The sequence below is a fragment of the Mus musculus genome, chromosome 15, assembly GCF_000001635.26.
Source record: "Mus musculus strain C57BL/6J chromosome 15, GRCm38.p6 C57BL/6J".
Taxonomy (NCBI): Eukaryota; Metazoa; Chordata; class Mammalia; order Rodentia; family Muridae; genus Mus; species Mus musculus.
In genome coordinates this window covers 93,409,151-93,425,579 of record NC_000081.6, presented here as the reverse complement: position 1 = coordinate 93,425,579, position 16,429 = coordinate 93,409,151, and the positions used below count along the sequence as shown (strand labels likewise).

Here is a 16,429-nt window from a genome sequence, read left to right as displayed (position 1 = left end):
GTTAGAACAGTTCTATCATTATACAAATGTCTAAGAGGAAAATCTCTTCTGAGTCCCAAAGCAAACTCGTGAGCCCCTGAAAAATCCTGAAACCAAGTCACCTACTTCCAATATACAATGTGCTGTGTGACTTTCCCTTCCTTTTCCCAAAGAAGACACTGATGACCAACGCAAACCAAAATCAGGGCTTACAGCAAACTCGGGTTCCGTACAAGGCAGCTGTGTTACCCCAACGCCCACTTTAGCAGGGAGGACTGGAGCTCCCTGCAGGACTCACAATCAATTCTGCTGGGACAGTTTGGCCTTGGCCAGCCACTGTTCACTGTATATATATTAAGGGGAGTGGCTTTGTGAACCTTGCCACCATCTGAGTTTCTTTGTTCTTGTATCAGTAGTTTTCTGAAGTTTATAAGACTCCCTTCTCCCAGAGAAAGAAGTTTTAAGTCAGAGGAAATAGCTAAGCAATACGGTGGTAAACAGTAAAATACCCATTCCAAAAGGAAAAAACAGAATAGCAAAGAACCAAACCAATGCAAGCCTATCTTGTGGGTTGCCTACAGCTTTCTTGAACAAATGTTCCACATTCCTAATGTCTCCAAATTCCTTAGGTATCAGCAGCATCTTGGGCTTCTTCACTCAATGGCTTCAAACGTTACCCTCTGGGGGCAGGCAGGCACCAGCACTCCAACCTAGCCATACAGTGCCTGACCTCCTAGGGTGTCTTCTGAAATCTCAGTGGAAGTCTCTGGAGACTTCCTGAAAGTCTTTACCTGTCTAAAAAACCAAATATGTGAATAATAGCAAGGTCAGCTACCGGCTTAACGAGCAACTGGGACTTCTGACCTATAGCAGCAGCCTGAGTGCTGTAACAGTTGAACACAGGAAAACTCAATAGTGGGATTAACAACCTTACTTGGGCACTAGTTGCACAGGAAGAAGAAAACAGAATACATAAATAAATAGACAACCAGAGAAAATGCCTTATAATAGAAGACACTTTGTCAGGCTGAGTACTTTCAAAGGCTACTTCTGGAGAAATAAAAAATTTACTTTACAGTTATGTAAAACTACATCTTGTAATTCAAACTTATTTTGAAATATATTATCAATTATAAAATGTCAACCAGGGCTGGTGAGATGGCTCAGCAGATAAGAGCACCCAGCTGCTCTTCCTAAGGTCCTAAGTTCAAATCCTAGCAACCACATGGTGGCTCACAACCATCAGTAAGGAGATCTGACTCCCTCTTCTGGAGTGTGAAGACAGCTACAGTGTACTTACATATAATAAATAAATCTTTAAAGATGGGAGGTAAAAAAATAAAAAATAAAAATAAATAAAATGTCAACCACCGAGGAACATCAGTTACTAGCTACATCACAGTCAAAAAAGACACAATGCTTGCTGCTTTCAAGTTCAAACCATAATGAAGCAGTTCAGCTGCACTTTGATTTGCACAGCAGGTGACAGAGTCGAGAATCAAAGGACTTATGTGTATCTACTTACCTGTAGTCAGGCTGCCGGCTTGTGGAATGATCATCTCTTAGCCATCTGTAGCCAGATTCATCCTGAAAAACACAAAGTAATAATGGGGCTTTGGTCAGCCAGCGTCTTCTGAATAGCCTCTGAGGTAAACTTACAGTGAGAGTAAGATCACGTCTCTCGGGATGCCTGAACTTCCAAAAGAGAGGAAATGAAGACACAAGTCAGCCATTCCATCTACTAAAGATGACCAGGAACCTGAGGCACCACTTACCTGTGCTGTAAAAACTGCATTACTCCCCCAGGAGACTCCAGACTTAGTGCCACAGACACACAAACAGACGTGACAGCAGATCCTGGTGTCTGAGTGCACCCTGCTCAACCTTTTTCCTTCCCGAGCTCTCTCACCAATGTTCAGGCTCAAGTTCAAGGAAGAACTTAGTGCTCGCTCCACTTTACTTGTTTTCTTTTCTCATTTACCACTCAATAAAGGCATAATTAGAAGCAATCCAGCAAGAATTATCTCTGATAAGGAATATTAATATTATATGTGTTAAAAAATTTTAAATTAATCAAGTGAGGCACATTTTGTCCTTTAAGACACAGGTGGATGGAAAGATGGCTTGGCAGTTAAGAGCACTGACTGCTATTCCAGAGGTCCAGAGTTCAATTCCCAGCAACCACATGGTGGGTCACAACCATCTCCTCTGGTGTGTCTGAAAAGAGCAACAGTGTACTCACATACATTAAAAAAATATCTTTTTAAAAAAAGACTCCTGGGGGTTGGTGAGATGGCTCAGTTGGTAAGAGTACCCGACTGCTCTTCCGAAGGTCCAGAGTTCAAATCCCAGCAACCACATGGTGGCTCACAACCATCTGTAACGAGATCTGACACCCTCTTCTGGAGTGTCTGAAGACAGCTACAGTGTACTTTACTTATAATAAATAAATAAATAAATAAATAAATAAATAAATAAAAATTAAAAAAAAATAAAAAAATAAAAAAAGACTCCTGCACAAAGAGACATTAAAAACAAACTACAGGGTCTAAAGAGATGGCTCAGCAGTTAAGAATATTGACTGTTCTTCCCGAGGTCCAGAGTTCAGGTCCCTGGCTTCACATGGTGGCTCAGAACCAACTGTAATGGGATCTGATGTGTGTATGTGAAGATAAAGCACACATATATGTGAAAAAAATAAGTAAATATTAAGAAGAAAAAAACCCAACCATATGGAGCTGGAGAGATGGCTCCATGATAAAGACCACTTGCTACTCTTGCAGAGCCTAGGTTTGATTCTCAACACCCAGAGGTGGCCCACACCCAGCTGCTAACTGGGGTCCAGGAGATCGGACACCACCTTCTGGCCTCTATGGGAACTGAACATACACAATGTAGAGGCACATGCAAGAAAAACATGCATATGATAATATATAAGCTTGACATGGTGACACATACTGTTAATCTCAGCACTCCAGAGGCAGAAGCAGAGGTAGATTTCTGTGAGTTCAAGACCAGCCTGGTATACATAGCAAGTTCCAGGACAGCAAGGGCTATAGAGATACTGTCTCAAGAAAACTAAAAAGAGCCGGGCATGGTGGCGCACTCCTTTAATCCCAGCACTGAGGAGGCAGAGGCAGGAGGATTTCTGAGTTCAAGGCCAGCCTGGTCTACAAAGTGAGTTCCAGGACAGCCAGAGCTACACAGAGAAACCCTGTCTCAAAAAACCAAAAAAAAAAAAAAAAAAAAAAATAATAATAATAATAATAATAAAAAGAAAAAGAAAACTAAGAAATAAAAAAATAAATAACACAACATGCAAATTATTTACAGTAAGAGACTGATATTGCTAATATTATTTTTCATTTTCCTATTCAACATTATAAACCCAACACTTTTATAAATAAAATGTGTCCATATTTTTTTTCAATTTTAAATATAATCAGGAGAAAATAAAAAATTCCATAGCTATAATAATAAAACACTGGATCCAGTAAGAATACATTCGTGTTCTAAAAGAACTAAGGACCATAGGTGTGCCAGTTGGTTATGTGAAGAGAAAAAAAGTTACTTAAAGTTTAAGAACAAACAAGATTTTGTGCTAACATGGCTTTGTTTTGTGGTATTGAGGATTGAACCGCAGGCTTCCTGATGTGCAGAGCTAGAACTCTCACCACTGAACGGAGCCAGCTCGGACAACTTGGGAGGATGACCGGAGCACCCGTGCCGCTCCTGAACCCACACTGTCGGCTTTCAGACAACGCTCATGCTCATGTCAGACATCAGCCAGAGAAAACCAAACTCCTCAAATGGACGCAAGAGTTCTCATGAAACAGCAAGAGATGCTCGTGCTGCAACTAAATCCTTTCTCCCGGAGACTACCTGCAGGATGGGTCTCAGTAACACCTGTATCCCTTGTACAGAAATGCTTCCTTCCCAGCATCTAGACCTTCCCTTCCTAAAGGAACAGCATGGCACTATAAATAAGCACAATGGCAGGCACTATGGTAAGGAAGGATGCTGTAGCACTGCAAACTTCCTCCACGGTCACCAGAAACCACTACCAAGGCCTATCTCCACTTTAGAGCCGTCAGCGTCACAACCGTGAACGACCACGAGGCCTGGAGGTCCATACATACCTCAGGACTCACCTCCCCCTCTTCAACTGAGGTCAAACACACAGTGAATAACCATGCTACTGGTTACCAGGTCAGAGAGAGATGGAGAAAAGAAGAAAAAGATGAACTGTGTACAAGAATATTGTAATTTGCAAGCTAGGACATAATTGCCTCCAACCTGTCAATAAAACAAACTATGAAAACTTTAAATACCTTCTAGATTATCAAAACCACATTAAATCTAAGTAACTAACATTTTAAGTGTTTTTTATTTGAAACCTGGCTTTACTGCCCTATTCTCAAATAGTAAAGCTCTTAAAAGCAAACAGACCTTAAGAATGTGAACGAAAGGTGAGACTGTCAGCTTAAGCCCATCTCCCCACAGTGGTTTTCATGCTAGAATACAGAAATTATAAGCACAACGTGACAAGTGTTGACACCGGCTCATCACTGACTATCAGGTGTGAGTCTGCAAATCCCTGCAAGTTTAAGTTAAAAAGTGAATGAAGCATAGGCTAGGTAGACAGCTAGCTCAGTAGAGTGCTTACCCAGTGCAAGGAAGGCCACGGCCTGGCTACCCAGCACGGCACAAAGCCAATCACACTGGAAGTGTTAATGTCACCTCGAGCTATCTGGGATTCTTCTTCACTGCCCAGAAGACCCTTGACTACTAGCGCCCTCTGGAGCTGTGGCCGGCAGCCAACAGCATCGAACAGGAAGGGTAGCCAAGCTCTGAAAACCTAGCACTCCAGCACCCAGGAGGCTGAGACAGGAGGACAGCAAGCACCAGGCAGGCGGGACCTATACAGTGAGACCCTAGTGTAAAAAGGGAGTTGGGGTGGGGGAGGGAGGCAGAACACAAGCATCAGGCTCTCCTTTCACCCTAACACAAGCACCATGACTCCACTTCAGAGACCTGCACATAGACTTTAGTTACATGGATTTTAAACTTGAAAGAAAGAACAATTAGTACACGGGGGAAATTTACATACTCCACTGTGAGATGGGCCACTTCTTCGATCATGAGAAAAACTGCGGCCCTCGTCACATACTCGGCAATCAACATGACTGTAATATCTACTGTAGCCTCCTTCATCAGGTCTGGCTAGCAGAGGTGGTCTCTTGTCTAGCAGAGGTGGTCTCTTGTCTAGCAGAGGTGGTCTCTTTGGCACAACATTAACTACTCTATGGTAGCCATCCTAAAACAGACAAAAAGAAATATAGAGACATCACTAATTTCTCTATTTGGTTTTGGAAAACTTTCTTATAAGCACAGGAGTTCTTAACCATAATTCAACAGAGTAAATGCAAACCAACAAAAACACACGAATGAAAAATGTGGCTATAGCTAATAGCAACATCTTCATATAGATTAATGGAAATAAAATATTTCAATGAGAAACATTCAAACAAGCATAATAACACACAACAATACAAGATGGAGATCCTAAGAAGGGGGGCTGGAGCACTTGCGGTTTTCTCAAAGAATCTACATTTTGTTCCCAGTACCCAGACAGTGGCTCACAGCTGTCTGTAAAATCAAGCCCAGGGAATATGACATCCTCTTCTGGCCCCTATGGATGGGTACTGTATCCACATAGTGCATATACATGCAAGCAAAACACTTGTACACATAAAATTAAAACAAATCCAAATCATGTCACATAAGTAAAACAAGTCATTTTAACAACTACGGCTGCACACAACAGGTTACAACAGTGCTGTCCCTAATGACAATGAGGACAGTTCGGTCTACTTTGAGTATTCTATTTAGTACACACAGACAGGGCTTGTGCCCATAAACCTGCAAACAGGGATGGGCAGATACCCAACTAGAAGAGCAAAAGGAAGCATTCTGCTCTTTTCCAGAAGCTCGAGAGAGATATCTTTAGCTTTTTACATTCTAATTTGTAAAATTAGAACTAGTTTCTAACACTATACAGTCTAGATGATTTGAAATATTCAGTAACTTGTTAGGGGTTGCAGGGATAGCCCAGTGGTAAAAGGCACTGAGTGCTCTTTCACAGGGTCCAGTCAGTTTCAGCACATGGTCACTCACAGCAGTCGAGAACTCTAGCTCCAGGGGCACTGAAGCTCTCATGCCTCCCTTGGGCACTGCATGCATATGCTGCACAATTTTATTACATGCATGCAAAATACCCATCATACACATAAAAATCAGATGATGTTTCAGTCACTGAGAGGGATTTTGTGGGATTTGAGGGGTCGGAAGGAAAACAAAGTCTGTCTTATGTTAACAGCTAATATGAGATAGAACTCCTAGGGTAAGATGTACAGAGCGGGCCAGAATCTGACCTAATCTTCCTAAGGAACACCACAGACAGACTTTTGTTGTGAGACATGTTCTCACTATGCATGCCTCCAGGATGGCCTCCACCACAGTGCCAAGAGTGCCCTGGAACAGCAACAAGCCCTGTCTTAGCCTCCTGAGTGCCAGAACTACAGGTGCCTTAGCATGCATACAATAAATAAATCAATTTTAAAAATAAGCCATTATCTTCATTTTCCATATATTCCAATTTTTAAAACTCTACTATGAAACATATTTTCATTTTAGAAAGTAAAAGCATCAACCAAATGGTTGAATAATTTGATACACAATTCTGTATTATACTTTCCACACAAATATTAAATCTCATAATTAACTGGATCCAAATGAAATCACTTAGGACATTTATTTCATAGTATTTCTTGAGATTAGGGTAGCATACAGTCATAGAGCAGGGGTTAGGCCCTACATTAATCCATAAAACAAAACCCACCAATTTCCTAATGGATCATTAAATATATGTGAATGCACAAAAACATGATGGCTTTTATTTTTAATATTTTTATTATATGGTGGAAGAGGTCTACATGCTTGCCATAATTTGTTTGTAGAGGTCAGAGGAGAATTTTCAAGTCAGTTCTTCAAATCCACCATGTGGTTCCTAGAGATGGATCCCAGGTAGTCAGGTTTGGTAGCAAGTACTTTTACCCACTGAGCCACTATGCCATCCTATAGAAAATGTTCTGTTTAAAGTTAAAATATTATGTAATGTCCTTCCTTAGACATCTTTATCGTTTGAGACACAACAAATATTTATTTATATTTGAAACATGAATAGTGGATTTACTTCAAAATACCCTCCAAAAGGGAGCCAGTGATCAAGAACACAGGCTGCTATTTATTCTAAAGGGCCTGCGTCCTGTTCCTAGCACCTACACACAGTGGTTCTCAACAGTCTCTATGTACTCCTGTCCCAGGGGCTCCAACACCCTCTTCTGATCTTAAGCACCAGGTATGCACACATGGTCACAAACACAAATGCAGACAAAACACTAATACACATGAAAGCTTTAAAATGAGTTAGAACAACCTGGAAGAGAGGGAAATAGAAGAATAAAATACAACTAACCAAAGCAGACAATTGCTGCTTTCTTGGCACATACTTTGGGAGTCGTTATCTTGCCTACTTTTAAATATTTGATTTTTTTTTTTAATTTATAAAGAGCCAAAACAAGGTAAGCATGGTTAGACATGCCTCTAGTTCCTTAATTTATGATATATATTATAAAATATGCTATAGTGTGTGTGTATATATACACACACACACAAAACACAGTGATTCAGAGGGAATCAAGAAATTTGGAGTCAAGAAAAGACAAAGAGGGAGTCAAGAAATTTAAGCATGCTATATGCACTCTCCTTTGTGACACCTACTTTATGTCACTCATTCCCAGACGTCCCACGTCCTCCGTCCCCTAGGATCCAGCCTGGGGAGTACACTTCTTGGGTAATTTACCATCATAGACTAGCCTTCCCTGCCATCACTGCAAAGATACGTAGGCCAGCATCCTCCTAGCCAACCCCCAAACAACTACACACTTCCACATCACATCTAACCTTCCCACCCAGACCTATCAACCTCCACACTCCTACGTGGAAAAGGAAACATCCTATAGACCACTCCAGTCCCCTCTGCCCACCTGTCTACATTCTAACCAAGCGACACTCAATCTCCAGACCCATGCCACCATAGCATCCCCTTCTCCATAGCCCTGCTCCTTCAATAATAGACCTAACACTCTATATGGAGACAAGGAAAGCCTATATGCCCAGATCTCAGAAAATACTAACAATATGAAAGATCAAGACAACATCTTCCCTCCAGAACTGACCAGTTCTGTAGAAACGTTTACCTATGGACCCCACCCAGTACACTGAAATTAGAAGAACAGTCATAAGCCACCTGGAAGAACACAAAGAATTTCAAGAAGACACAAACAGCTCAGTGAGATCAAGGAGAAAGAGCTTAAGAAGAATAAACACCTGAGTGTTGCCCAAGACAAGGCTGATAGAAATGGCAAAGACAATCCAGGGCAGGAAAATGGAATAATAAAGAGATAGAAACACTGAAGAGGACTCAAGCTAAAATGAAGATAGAACTGAAAAAAAAAAATCAACTAGAAAACTGAAAGGGCCTTACAATCTTAATCATCAGAACAGAATATCAGGTCTCAAAGATAAAATAGAGAACCTAGATCAAATAAGCAGAAACAATGAAAAAGATATTAAAAACATAAAAAGGACACAGAAAATGTGGGACAGCAATAAAAAAACAAACCTTTGGATTACAGGCATAGACCAGGTAGAAACTGTAAGCCAGCCCCATTTAAATATTTGCCTTTTAGAAGAGTTGCCTCAGTCCTGGGGTCTCTTCCCAGCAATGACTCCCTAACTAAGACAGGGGCTGGTAAGACAGCAGAGCGTAGGTTACAAAAGCACTTCTCGATAAGCTTTCCCCAGGTGGACAAAGGAGTTATCCCCCAGATCAAGTCACTGGGCGTCCTTGGGGTCCCTCCCAGTGTTTCTTCTTAATAACAACGGTGCTGGCTCCTTTGGCTTGACTGAAGTGTTTATGTAAAGGAACTCTTGGAGACACACTACTGAACCCAGCTTCTGGCCTTCAGGGATTTGTTTGCCAAGTTCAGCCAAGTTGCTGGGTCTGGCAGTAGGCAGGCCTCTTAGTCCACGAGTGCATTATATCAACAGTTCACACATTCTCCTGTTAGACATTCAGGCTGCTGACAGCTTGACGCCTTACCAATGCTGTTTATAAACAAACATGCAATATGGTTTTAAATTAATGTTAGAAGACCTCTGTTTCGATGATGGCCTAGTCGGCCATCATTGGGAAGAGAGGCCCCTTGGTCTTGCAAACTTTATATGCCCCAGTACAGGGGAACACCAGGGCCAAGAAGTGGAAGTGGGAGGGGAGGGTATAGGGGACTTTTGGGATAGCATTTGAAATGTAAATGAAGAAAATATCTAATAAAAATTATTAAAAAAAGAAGACCTCTGTTTCATAAGCAAGGGTTTTAGAACTTTACTTCTATGTGTATGTGTGTGCCTCACTAAGTGCCAGTGCCAGAGGTCAGAGGCCATCGGCTCTCCTGGAGCTGGAGTTACATACAGGTGGCTGTGAGCTGCCTGACCTGAGTCCTCCAGTCACCTGTATTGAGTCCTCTGGAAGAGCAATACCTGCTCTTATCACAGAGCCAGCTCTCTAGCCCCTTAGAACTGTATATATACAGGGTAGGTTTTTAACTAAGTCCAATGTTAGAAACAACAGTTGCATTTGCAATTTCTTCTGCTAAACACTTTTCTGCAAATTTCAATGTGTCCATTAAAATCAGGCATGAGTATAAAATTACTTTCACAGGGCAGATGACTGTAAGCACTGTTCAACTCTCCAGAGGCTGAAGAAGGAAGACATTTCTTTTTCCTGAACAGAAATCAACACAACAGGAAGAGGCACCTGTGACTTTGTCATTAACTGAAATCACCAGTATAGTCAAATCAGGTGTGGCAGTTTGAATACAGTGTTCTCAGCTGCAGGCATTTGAACGCTTAGCCTCTAGCTGGTGGCACTTTTTGGGAAGGCTTAAAAGGTGTGACCTTATTGGAAGAGGCTAGAAGTAAGTGTTGAGAGTTTAAAAGACTGCCATTTTAGGACCATTTTTTCTCTCTGCTCTGTCCTTACAATTAAAGATTTGGCTCTCCTCTCTCTCTCTAAGCTTCTATCTCTCTTACTCTCTAGCCTTCCTTTCCTTTCTCTCTTCCCCCTTCTCTCCACATGGCCATGGCCAGCTTCTCCCTCTCTTTTTCTACCTTCTCTCCTTTCTCCCTGTGTTTCTACAATAAAGCTCTAAAAAATAAAATTAAAAAAAAAAAAAAAAAGATTTAGCTCTCAGCTTGCTATTCCAGCCACCATGTTTGCCAACTTCTCTGTCATTTTTGATCTGGTACTATAAGCCGAAACAAACCCTTCCTTGTGTAAACTGCCTTGGCCATGGTAGGTTGTTTTTTTGTTTGTTTGTTTGTTTGTTTTTTCCAGAGAAACCAAACCTGTGTGGAAAAGCCATGGCCATCTGTCCACACAGCTGGGTCACTGTACTCATCACAAACCCCTTTCCCGAGCTCTTGATATTTAGCTACCTACTGCTCTAGCTTGCCTCCTGCAGGGGGTCATCTCTTGTGCACCGTGTGGAAGCACCACATGTCAATCAATAAAAAGCCTATGGCCTGTAACAAGGGTAGACTAGGAAGGGGGCTCTCCAGCAGAGAGAGAGGGGAACTATGGGAAGTCAAGCGTGGGAAGATCCCACACTCGAGTTCAGTGGCAGTCGGGCTTGGGAGAGGTGACAAACCACACGGCAGACATAGACTAGTATAAACTAGGAAAAATTACAAGCTAGTTTAGTTGGCGAACAAACTTAGCTTATGGCCTAGTTTTTTATTCATAACAAGACTGAGTCACTATTCCGGAACTTGGGCCTGGATGGAAAAGCTTGCAGTTACACAGTTAAGAGTCTCCGATTAAAGCACTAGACCTTATTATAGGCTGCGATAAAACACATACTGCCTAGTACCTGACCCACCACCTGCCCTTTTTTTGAGGTGTTTGGAATCAGTTCAGGAGACCAGGAATGTTAGGCAAGCACTAACTACGTTACATCCTCTGCCCTTCAATTCTAATTCTCAGACTAACACTGTGACTTCTCAACACACCTAACATCAACTATGTGGCCATTCTAAGCACACCGCTGTGCTCCAAAACACCAACTGCCTCTCCTTCTACCAGAAGGACGGCCTTAGTCCTCAAGCTGTTATCCCTTGTCCCCCCTCCATCTGTTATACCACTCCCCCTCTCAGTTTTCTCTTCTTTTTGACCCGTGACACTTTTATTCAGTTGAATTACTCCATGTACAATGTAGTGTAATCTCTACTTCATATTAGTCAAAATACTGTGTCTGTCTCCTTTGATCATGTCGTGTTTCACACTCCACCCAGCACACCCACAACTAGGAACAGAATACTTCATTAGAGGCAACACAGGAACCAGAGATCTGTTCAAAGTCTGCAAAAGCTAGTCGGCTGGTCTTTTAGAAAACTCACTATGAAATCGAAGAGCTGAGCTGTCACACTCATCACTGTGACGTACAGTACAAAGTTACGTAATGAACATGGGCTGATAAGTTACAGGTGCGTTACGTGGCAACGTGTCATTAAGGAGGCTGTGCTGTGTCACACGGTCTGGGGACTCTGGAAGGGCCTGCACCCCTGACCTGGCTCCAGAAGCTGCAGTCCTTCTTAGCAGCAGAAGTCTCTCAAGAGAGTTTAGTGCTTAGGTGTTCTCAGCACAACGCAACTTAGTTCAGAAGGTTATTTTGGCAATTCTTTTTTTTTTTTTTTTTTTTTTTTTGGTTTTTCGAGACAGGGTTTCTCTGTGTAACCCTGACTGTCCTGGAACTCACTCTGTAGACCAGGCTGGCCTCGAACTCAGAAATCTGCCTGCCTCTGCCTCCCGAGTGCTGGGATAAAAAGCGTGTGCCACCACGCCCGACCTATTTTGGCAATTCTTAATCTGAGCAAGAATGGGGGATTTTAAAAATAAGGCTTGAAGAAGGCTTTGTCATTTTAGGGCTGAATTTTAATAGACTGTAAGTTGGAATTCTTACATTTAAAACAGAACCTTAAACTTATTGGCTGGTTCATTGGTTCAAAATGGTTTTATGGAAAAATTAATCTGTAACAAAAACTCAGCATCAACTGCAAGCGAAGGCTCCGCTGATTTTTGAGCAAAGCGTACAAAGGTTCCAGACAGGACCGAGAACGACAGGCTCCGACATTTACAACAGCAGGCATTCTCTCCTCTTCTTGACAGGAGGGGGACAGAGAACTGCTCGGATAGCTTCGTCAAACACTGTCTTGAGTACTTGCTGTGTGAGAGCTGAGCACTCCAGGTATTTAACAGCACCGATCTCTTTGGCCATGGCTACCCCTGCGGGTAGGTGATGGGAGTCAGCTTCTTCTCCTTCAGCTTCTCAATGGTGTCCTTATCATCCCTAAGATCAAGCTTCGTCCCCACTAGGATGATAGGAGTATTGGGACAGTGGTGTCGCACTTCAGGAGACCACTTTACACAGACATTTTCAAATGATGCAGGACTCACAAGGGAAAAGCAAATTAAGAACACGTCTGTTTGCAGGTAGGAGAGGGGATGCAATCTGTCATGATCTTCTTGTCCAGCTGTGTCCCATAGGCCCAGATTCACTGGTTTTCCATCTACCATAACATTGGCAGACTAGTTGTCAAAGACGGTGGGGATGTACTGTCCAGGAAATGCATTGGTCGGGTAACTGATGAGCAGGCAGGTTTTACCAGCAGCTCTGGACTGGAGGTAGCAGAAGCATCTGAAGTTTGACCTCTGGCTATGTAGAGTTCTCTCAGTTCTCTTCTGGATGAGGTCATTTCACTCTACCTCAATGATCCTGAGTCAGACTCTTCAATATCAGCCTGGGCCAGTCATGCACCTCGCAATCTTAAGTCAATAAGATCTGCTGTTCACATCCATAAATTAAGCTACTCAGTTAAAACACACACACACACACACACACACACACACACACATCTTTCAGATCAATGCCCAGCTGGTAAAATAAAATTTCTATTCAAGAGATATATTCTTGGTGGGAAACATTTTGGGGGGCTGGAGAGATGGCTCAGCGGTTAAGAACACTGACTGCTCTTCCAAAGGTCCTGAGTTCAATTCCCAGCAACCACATGGTGGCTCACAACCATCTGTAGTGGGATCTGATGCCCTCTTCTGGTGTGTCTGAAGATAGCACAGTATACTCATACATAAAATAAAAAAGTAAAGTTTGAAAAAATAAATAAATCTTTTTTTAAAAAATGTTTGGAAAGTATTCCACAGCTATATGACACTTAACATGCATTATTTTTTAATCCTAATCCTATGCAAGTCATAAAATAATTTATCAAGTTAAAGAAATAAATAATTAGAAAGACTCTCAAACAACCAGGAAAGCAAGGACCTATGATAAGTACTGAGTAGACCCTTCCTAATTTAATGGGTTTCTTCATTTGTTTGTTTGTTTTTTCCTTTCTACCTTAAATCATTTTCTATCAATCTCAACATGAGCTATAATTCAGGCCACTGAATGCCAACCTTGAAGATGACCCTGCTCACCCAAGTGAGGGATAGGATCAAGTAATATACTGCCAGCTAGGCCTGGTCACAGTCCTATAAGCTACGTGAAAGGCTGAGGCAGAAGAATCACAAGGACAAGTAGGTCTCAGAGTGAGTTTAAGATAAAAGTAGGTAATTTAATTTAGTAAGTCTTTGTCTCAAAATAAGAAATGAAACAAAAGGGAGGTGGGAGGTGGATCAGTGGTCAAGTACTTGCCCAGCGTGGGAAAAGCCCTGGATTCAACCCTCACTAATACCACCACACACTCAAATCCTTAACACTATAAAAAATTCTTGACAGATAAACAAATATTTATGCCTTTTGTGGTAGAGAAGACATCCACATAACATTCCACCCAATGTTCAAGATGAGCTTGACCTCCAAACCCCCCATACGTAGTTCTCCATGTACACCTCCAGGGAGAATAGCTCCAGCCCCTTAATAAACGCTGAGCCTCTGCTACATACAGGACTAGATACAGCTCCAGGGCTAGTAAATAAAGTTACCAAGAGCATTTAGAGTCTGGCTCAGAAGCCCCAACTCTCCGAATTATTGTCCCTTGAGCTGTCGGCATTCTTCTCACCTGGAGGCTGCCTGCCTGGTCAGGCACAGGCAAACAAGAAGTGCTAACTAGGACCTCCACATGCTTCTGCCCCAGAAAGACTCCGGCAAAATGACTGTCATATTAATTCATAACTTTTAATTTTTAATTTAACTTTTGTTGTTGTAGGCTGGACTAGAACTTGCTATGCAGACCAGGCTTGCCTTGAATTCAGAGACCCACCTGCCCCTGCCTCCCAAGTGCCACCATGCCAGGCTCAATTTATAAACATTAAGGTGACAAAGTAATGGCAGCCACAAGGAGAAGCAGGTGTTCAACAGTTCTTTGCTATTGCATGTTAGAATATTAACAAAAAATTTTCCTCCACCAACTAAATTCAGTTCAAATTCTTTTTCATAGAAACAAGTATAAAATACAGATTTCGTGTTTTACTTAAATAAATTTCTGTGTATTTTCTGGCTTCTAAAAGCTGAATTTGACCTGTATTTCCAGTTAGGCTGGTAAACTGATACCGGAAGAAGCTGGGGAAGTCACAGTGACAGCAAGCTCTGAGCTTTTCTCCACGCAGCCGAGACTTACACTGGGATGGCTCCGGGGAGGCACGCGTTCTCTCGGAAGTCGGTCGTAGTCATAGCGTCCCTCAGACCACATTTCATCTCTTGTGGAAGCCACTAAAAAGAAACAAACAATTCTGGGTTCTCTTTGTCAGCAAGGAAGAGACAATAAAGAAGCAAATGCCTGCCAAGACACCCAGGAAGGTGAGCAAGGAGGGAGGAAGGCAATGTGTCCCTCAACTACACTTATAAATACGTATACCTGCACTCATGAGGTCCTACCTTCCTTCTAGTTCAAATGGTACTGAAAAGTTCAGTAAAACTTTCTCACCCAACATCCTATAAAGCACAGTTTCCTCATTGTCAACCCATTTTAAATTAGGAAAGATAGGCTTTGAGGAACAGTTTGAAGAGCGGGCCAACACGCCTGCTCCAATCAAGGTGGACCGAAATCTGGGAAACAGCCAAAGCTGGCCTGGAAATGCAGTCTTGTCTCAGCCTTCAGGGGTACTAGGATTACAGGTATATCCCAGCATGCAATACTGCAGTTTGACCTTGTTTAAATTCTGTATTATTGTTTAAATTCTGTATTTATTGTTTAAATTCTGTATTAATGTATTTGCATATGTGTACATCATGTGTAGGCAGGCTTGCATGCACATCCATATTTCAGCATGTGTGTCAAAGTCAGAGGACAGTGCAGGAAATTGTTCTGTCATGGAGTACCAGTGTTCAAATTCAGGGCATCAGTCTTGGTGAAGTGGCTTTGCTGACCAGGCCATCTCAAGCCCTCTGGTTTTGGTTTGGTTTTTCTGGTCTTAAACAACTAACCCTCCTGAGTGAATTATAGCAGTATACAATATTCAAAAGATGTTCTGAATATAGCATATTTAAAAATCTGATGAGGGGCTGGAGAGATGGCTCAGTGGTTAAGAGCACCAACTGCTCTTCTGGAGGTCCTGAGTTCAATTCCCAGCAACCACATGGTGGCTCACAGCCATCTGTAATGGGCATCCAATGGTGTCTTCTGGTATGTGTGAAGACAGTGACAGTGTACCCACATATATGAAATAAAAATGAATGGAACGGGGCCAGAAAAAAAAAAATCAGATGAGCTGGTTGGTGGTGTGACATGCCTTAAATCTCAGCACTCAGGAGGCAGAGGCAGGAAGATCTCTTGAGTCTGAGGCCAGCCTGGTCTACAGGATGAGTTCTAGGACAGCCAGAGCTACACAGAGAAACCCTGTCTTGAAACAGGAAGAGAGGTGAGGGGGAGGGCGAAGGAGGAAGAGGGAAAAAGTTTCCAGGCCAGCTTAGACTATATGAGACCCTAAGTGAATAATCAAGCATGATAATGTAAAATGAAGAGGAAGAAGAGGAGGAGGAGGGGGAGGAGGAGGAGGAAGAAGGGGGCCTGTAATGAAAAAGGATTGAATCTGACAAGGATAAAAAACCTAAAGTGGGCCCTGTGTTACAGGCTTGTCTTGTCTTCATGGGAGGACTGCTTGACCTCAAAAGTTCAAGGACAATCTGGTCAACATTAGCGAGACGCTATCTCAAAAAGATCTCAAAAGGGGAAGAGTACAGGTTGGCTAGCTTTATGTCAAGTTGACACAAGCCAGAATTATCTGAAAGCAGAGAACTTCAATTGAGAAAAT

General features: G+C 42.2%; 1 protein-coding gene and 1 pseudogene across 17 annotated transcripts in view; both read right to left on the bottom strand.

The window, feature by feature from the left end:
• Pphln1 (periphilin 1) overlaps nt 1–16,429 on the bottom strand; it is a 93,569-nt gene that overhangs the window by 66,334 nt on the left and 10,806 nt on the right. For 9 of the 16 annotated variants that reach the window (XM_030248516.1, NM_001358749.1, NM_175363.4 and 6 more), the window contains 2 exons: nt 14,797–14,888; nt 1,505–1,566 (listed from right to left, as the gene is read on the bottom strand). In XM_030248516.1, the coding sequence (XP_030104376.1) occupies nt 1,505–1,566; nt 14,797–14,888 (154 nt within the window). Of the gene's footprint in view, nt 1–1,504; nt 1,567–5,089; nt 5,297–14,796; nt 14,889–16,429 lie in introns of all 16 variants that reach the window. The other 7 variants (NM_146062.3, NM_001358748.1, XM_017316578.2 and 4 more) reach the window with 2 other exon arrangements.
• Gm30181 lies at nt 12,024–12,916 on the bottom strand (annotated as a pseudogene). Its single transcript, XR_384352.1, has one exon. The product of XR_384352.1 is annotated as a predicted gene, 30181 (transcript).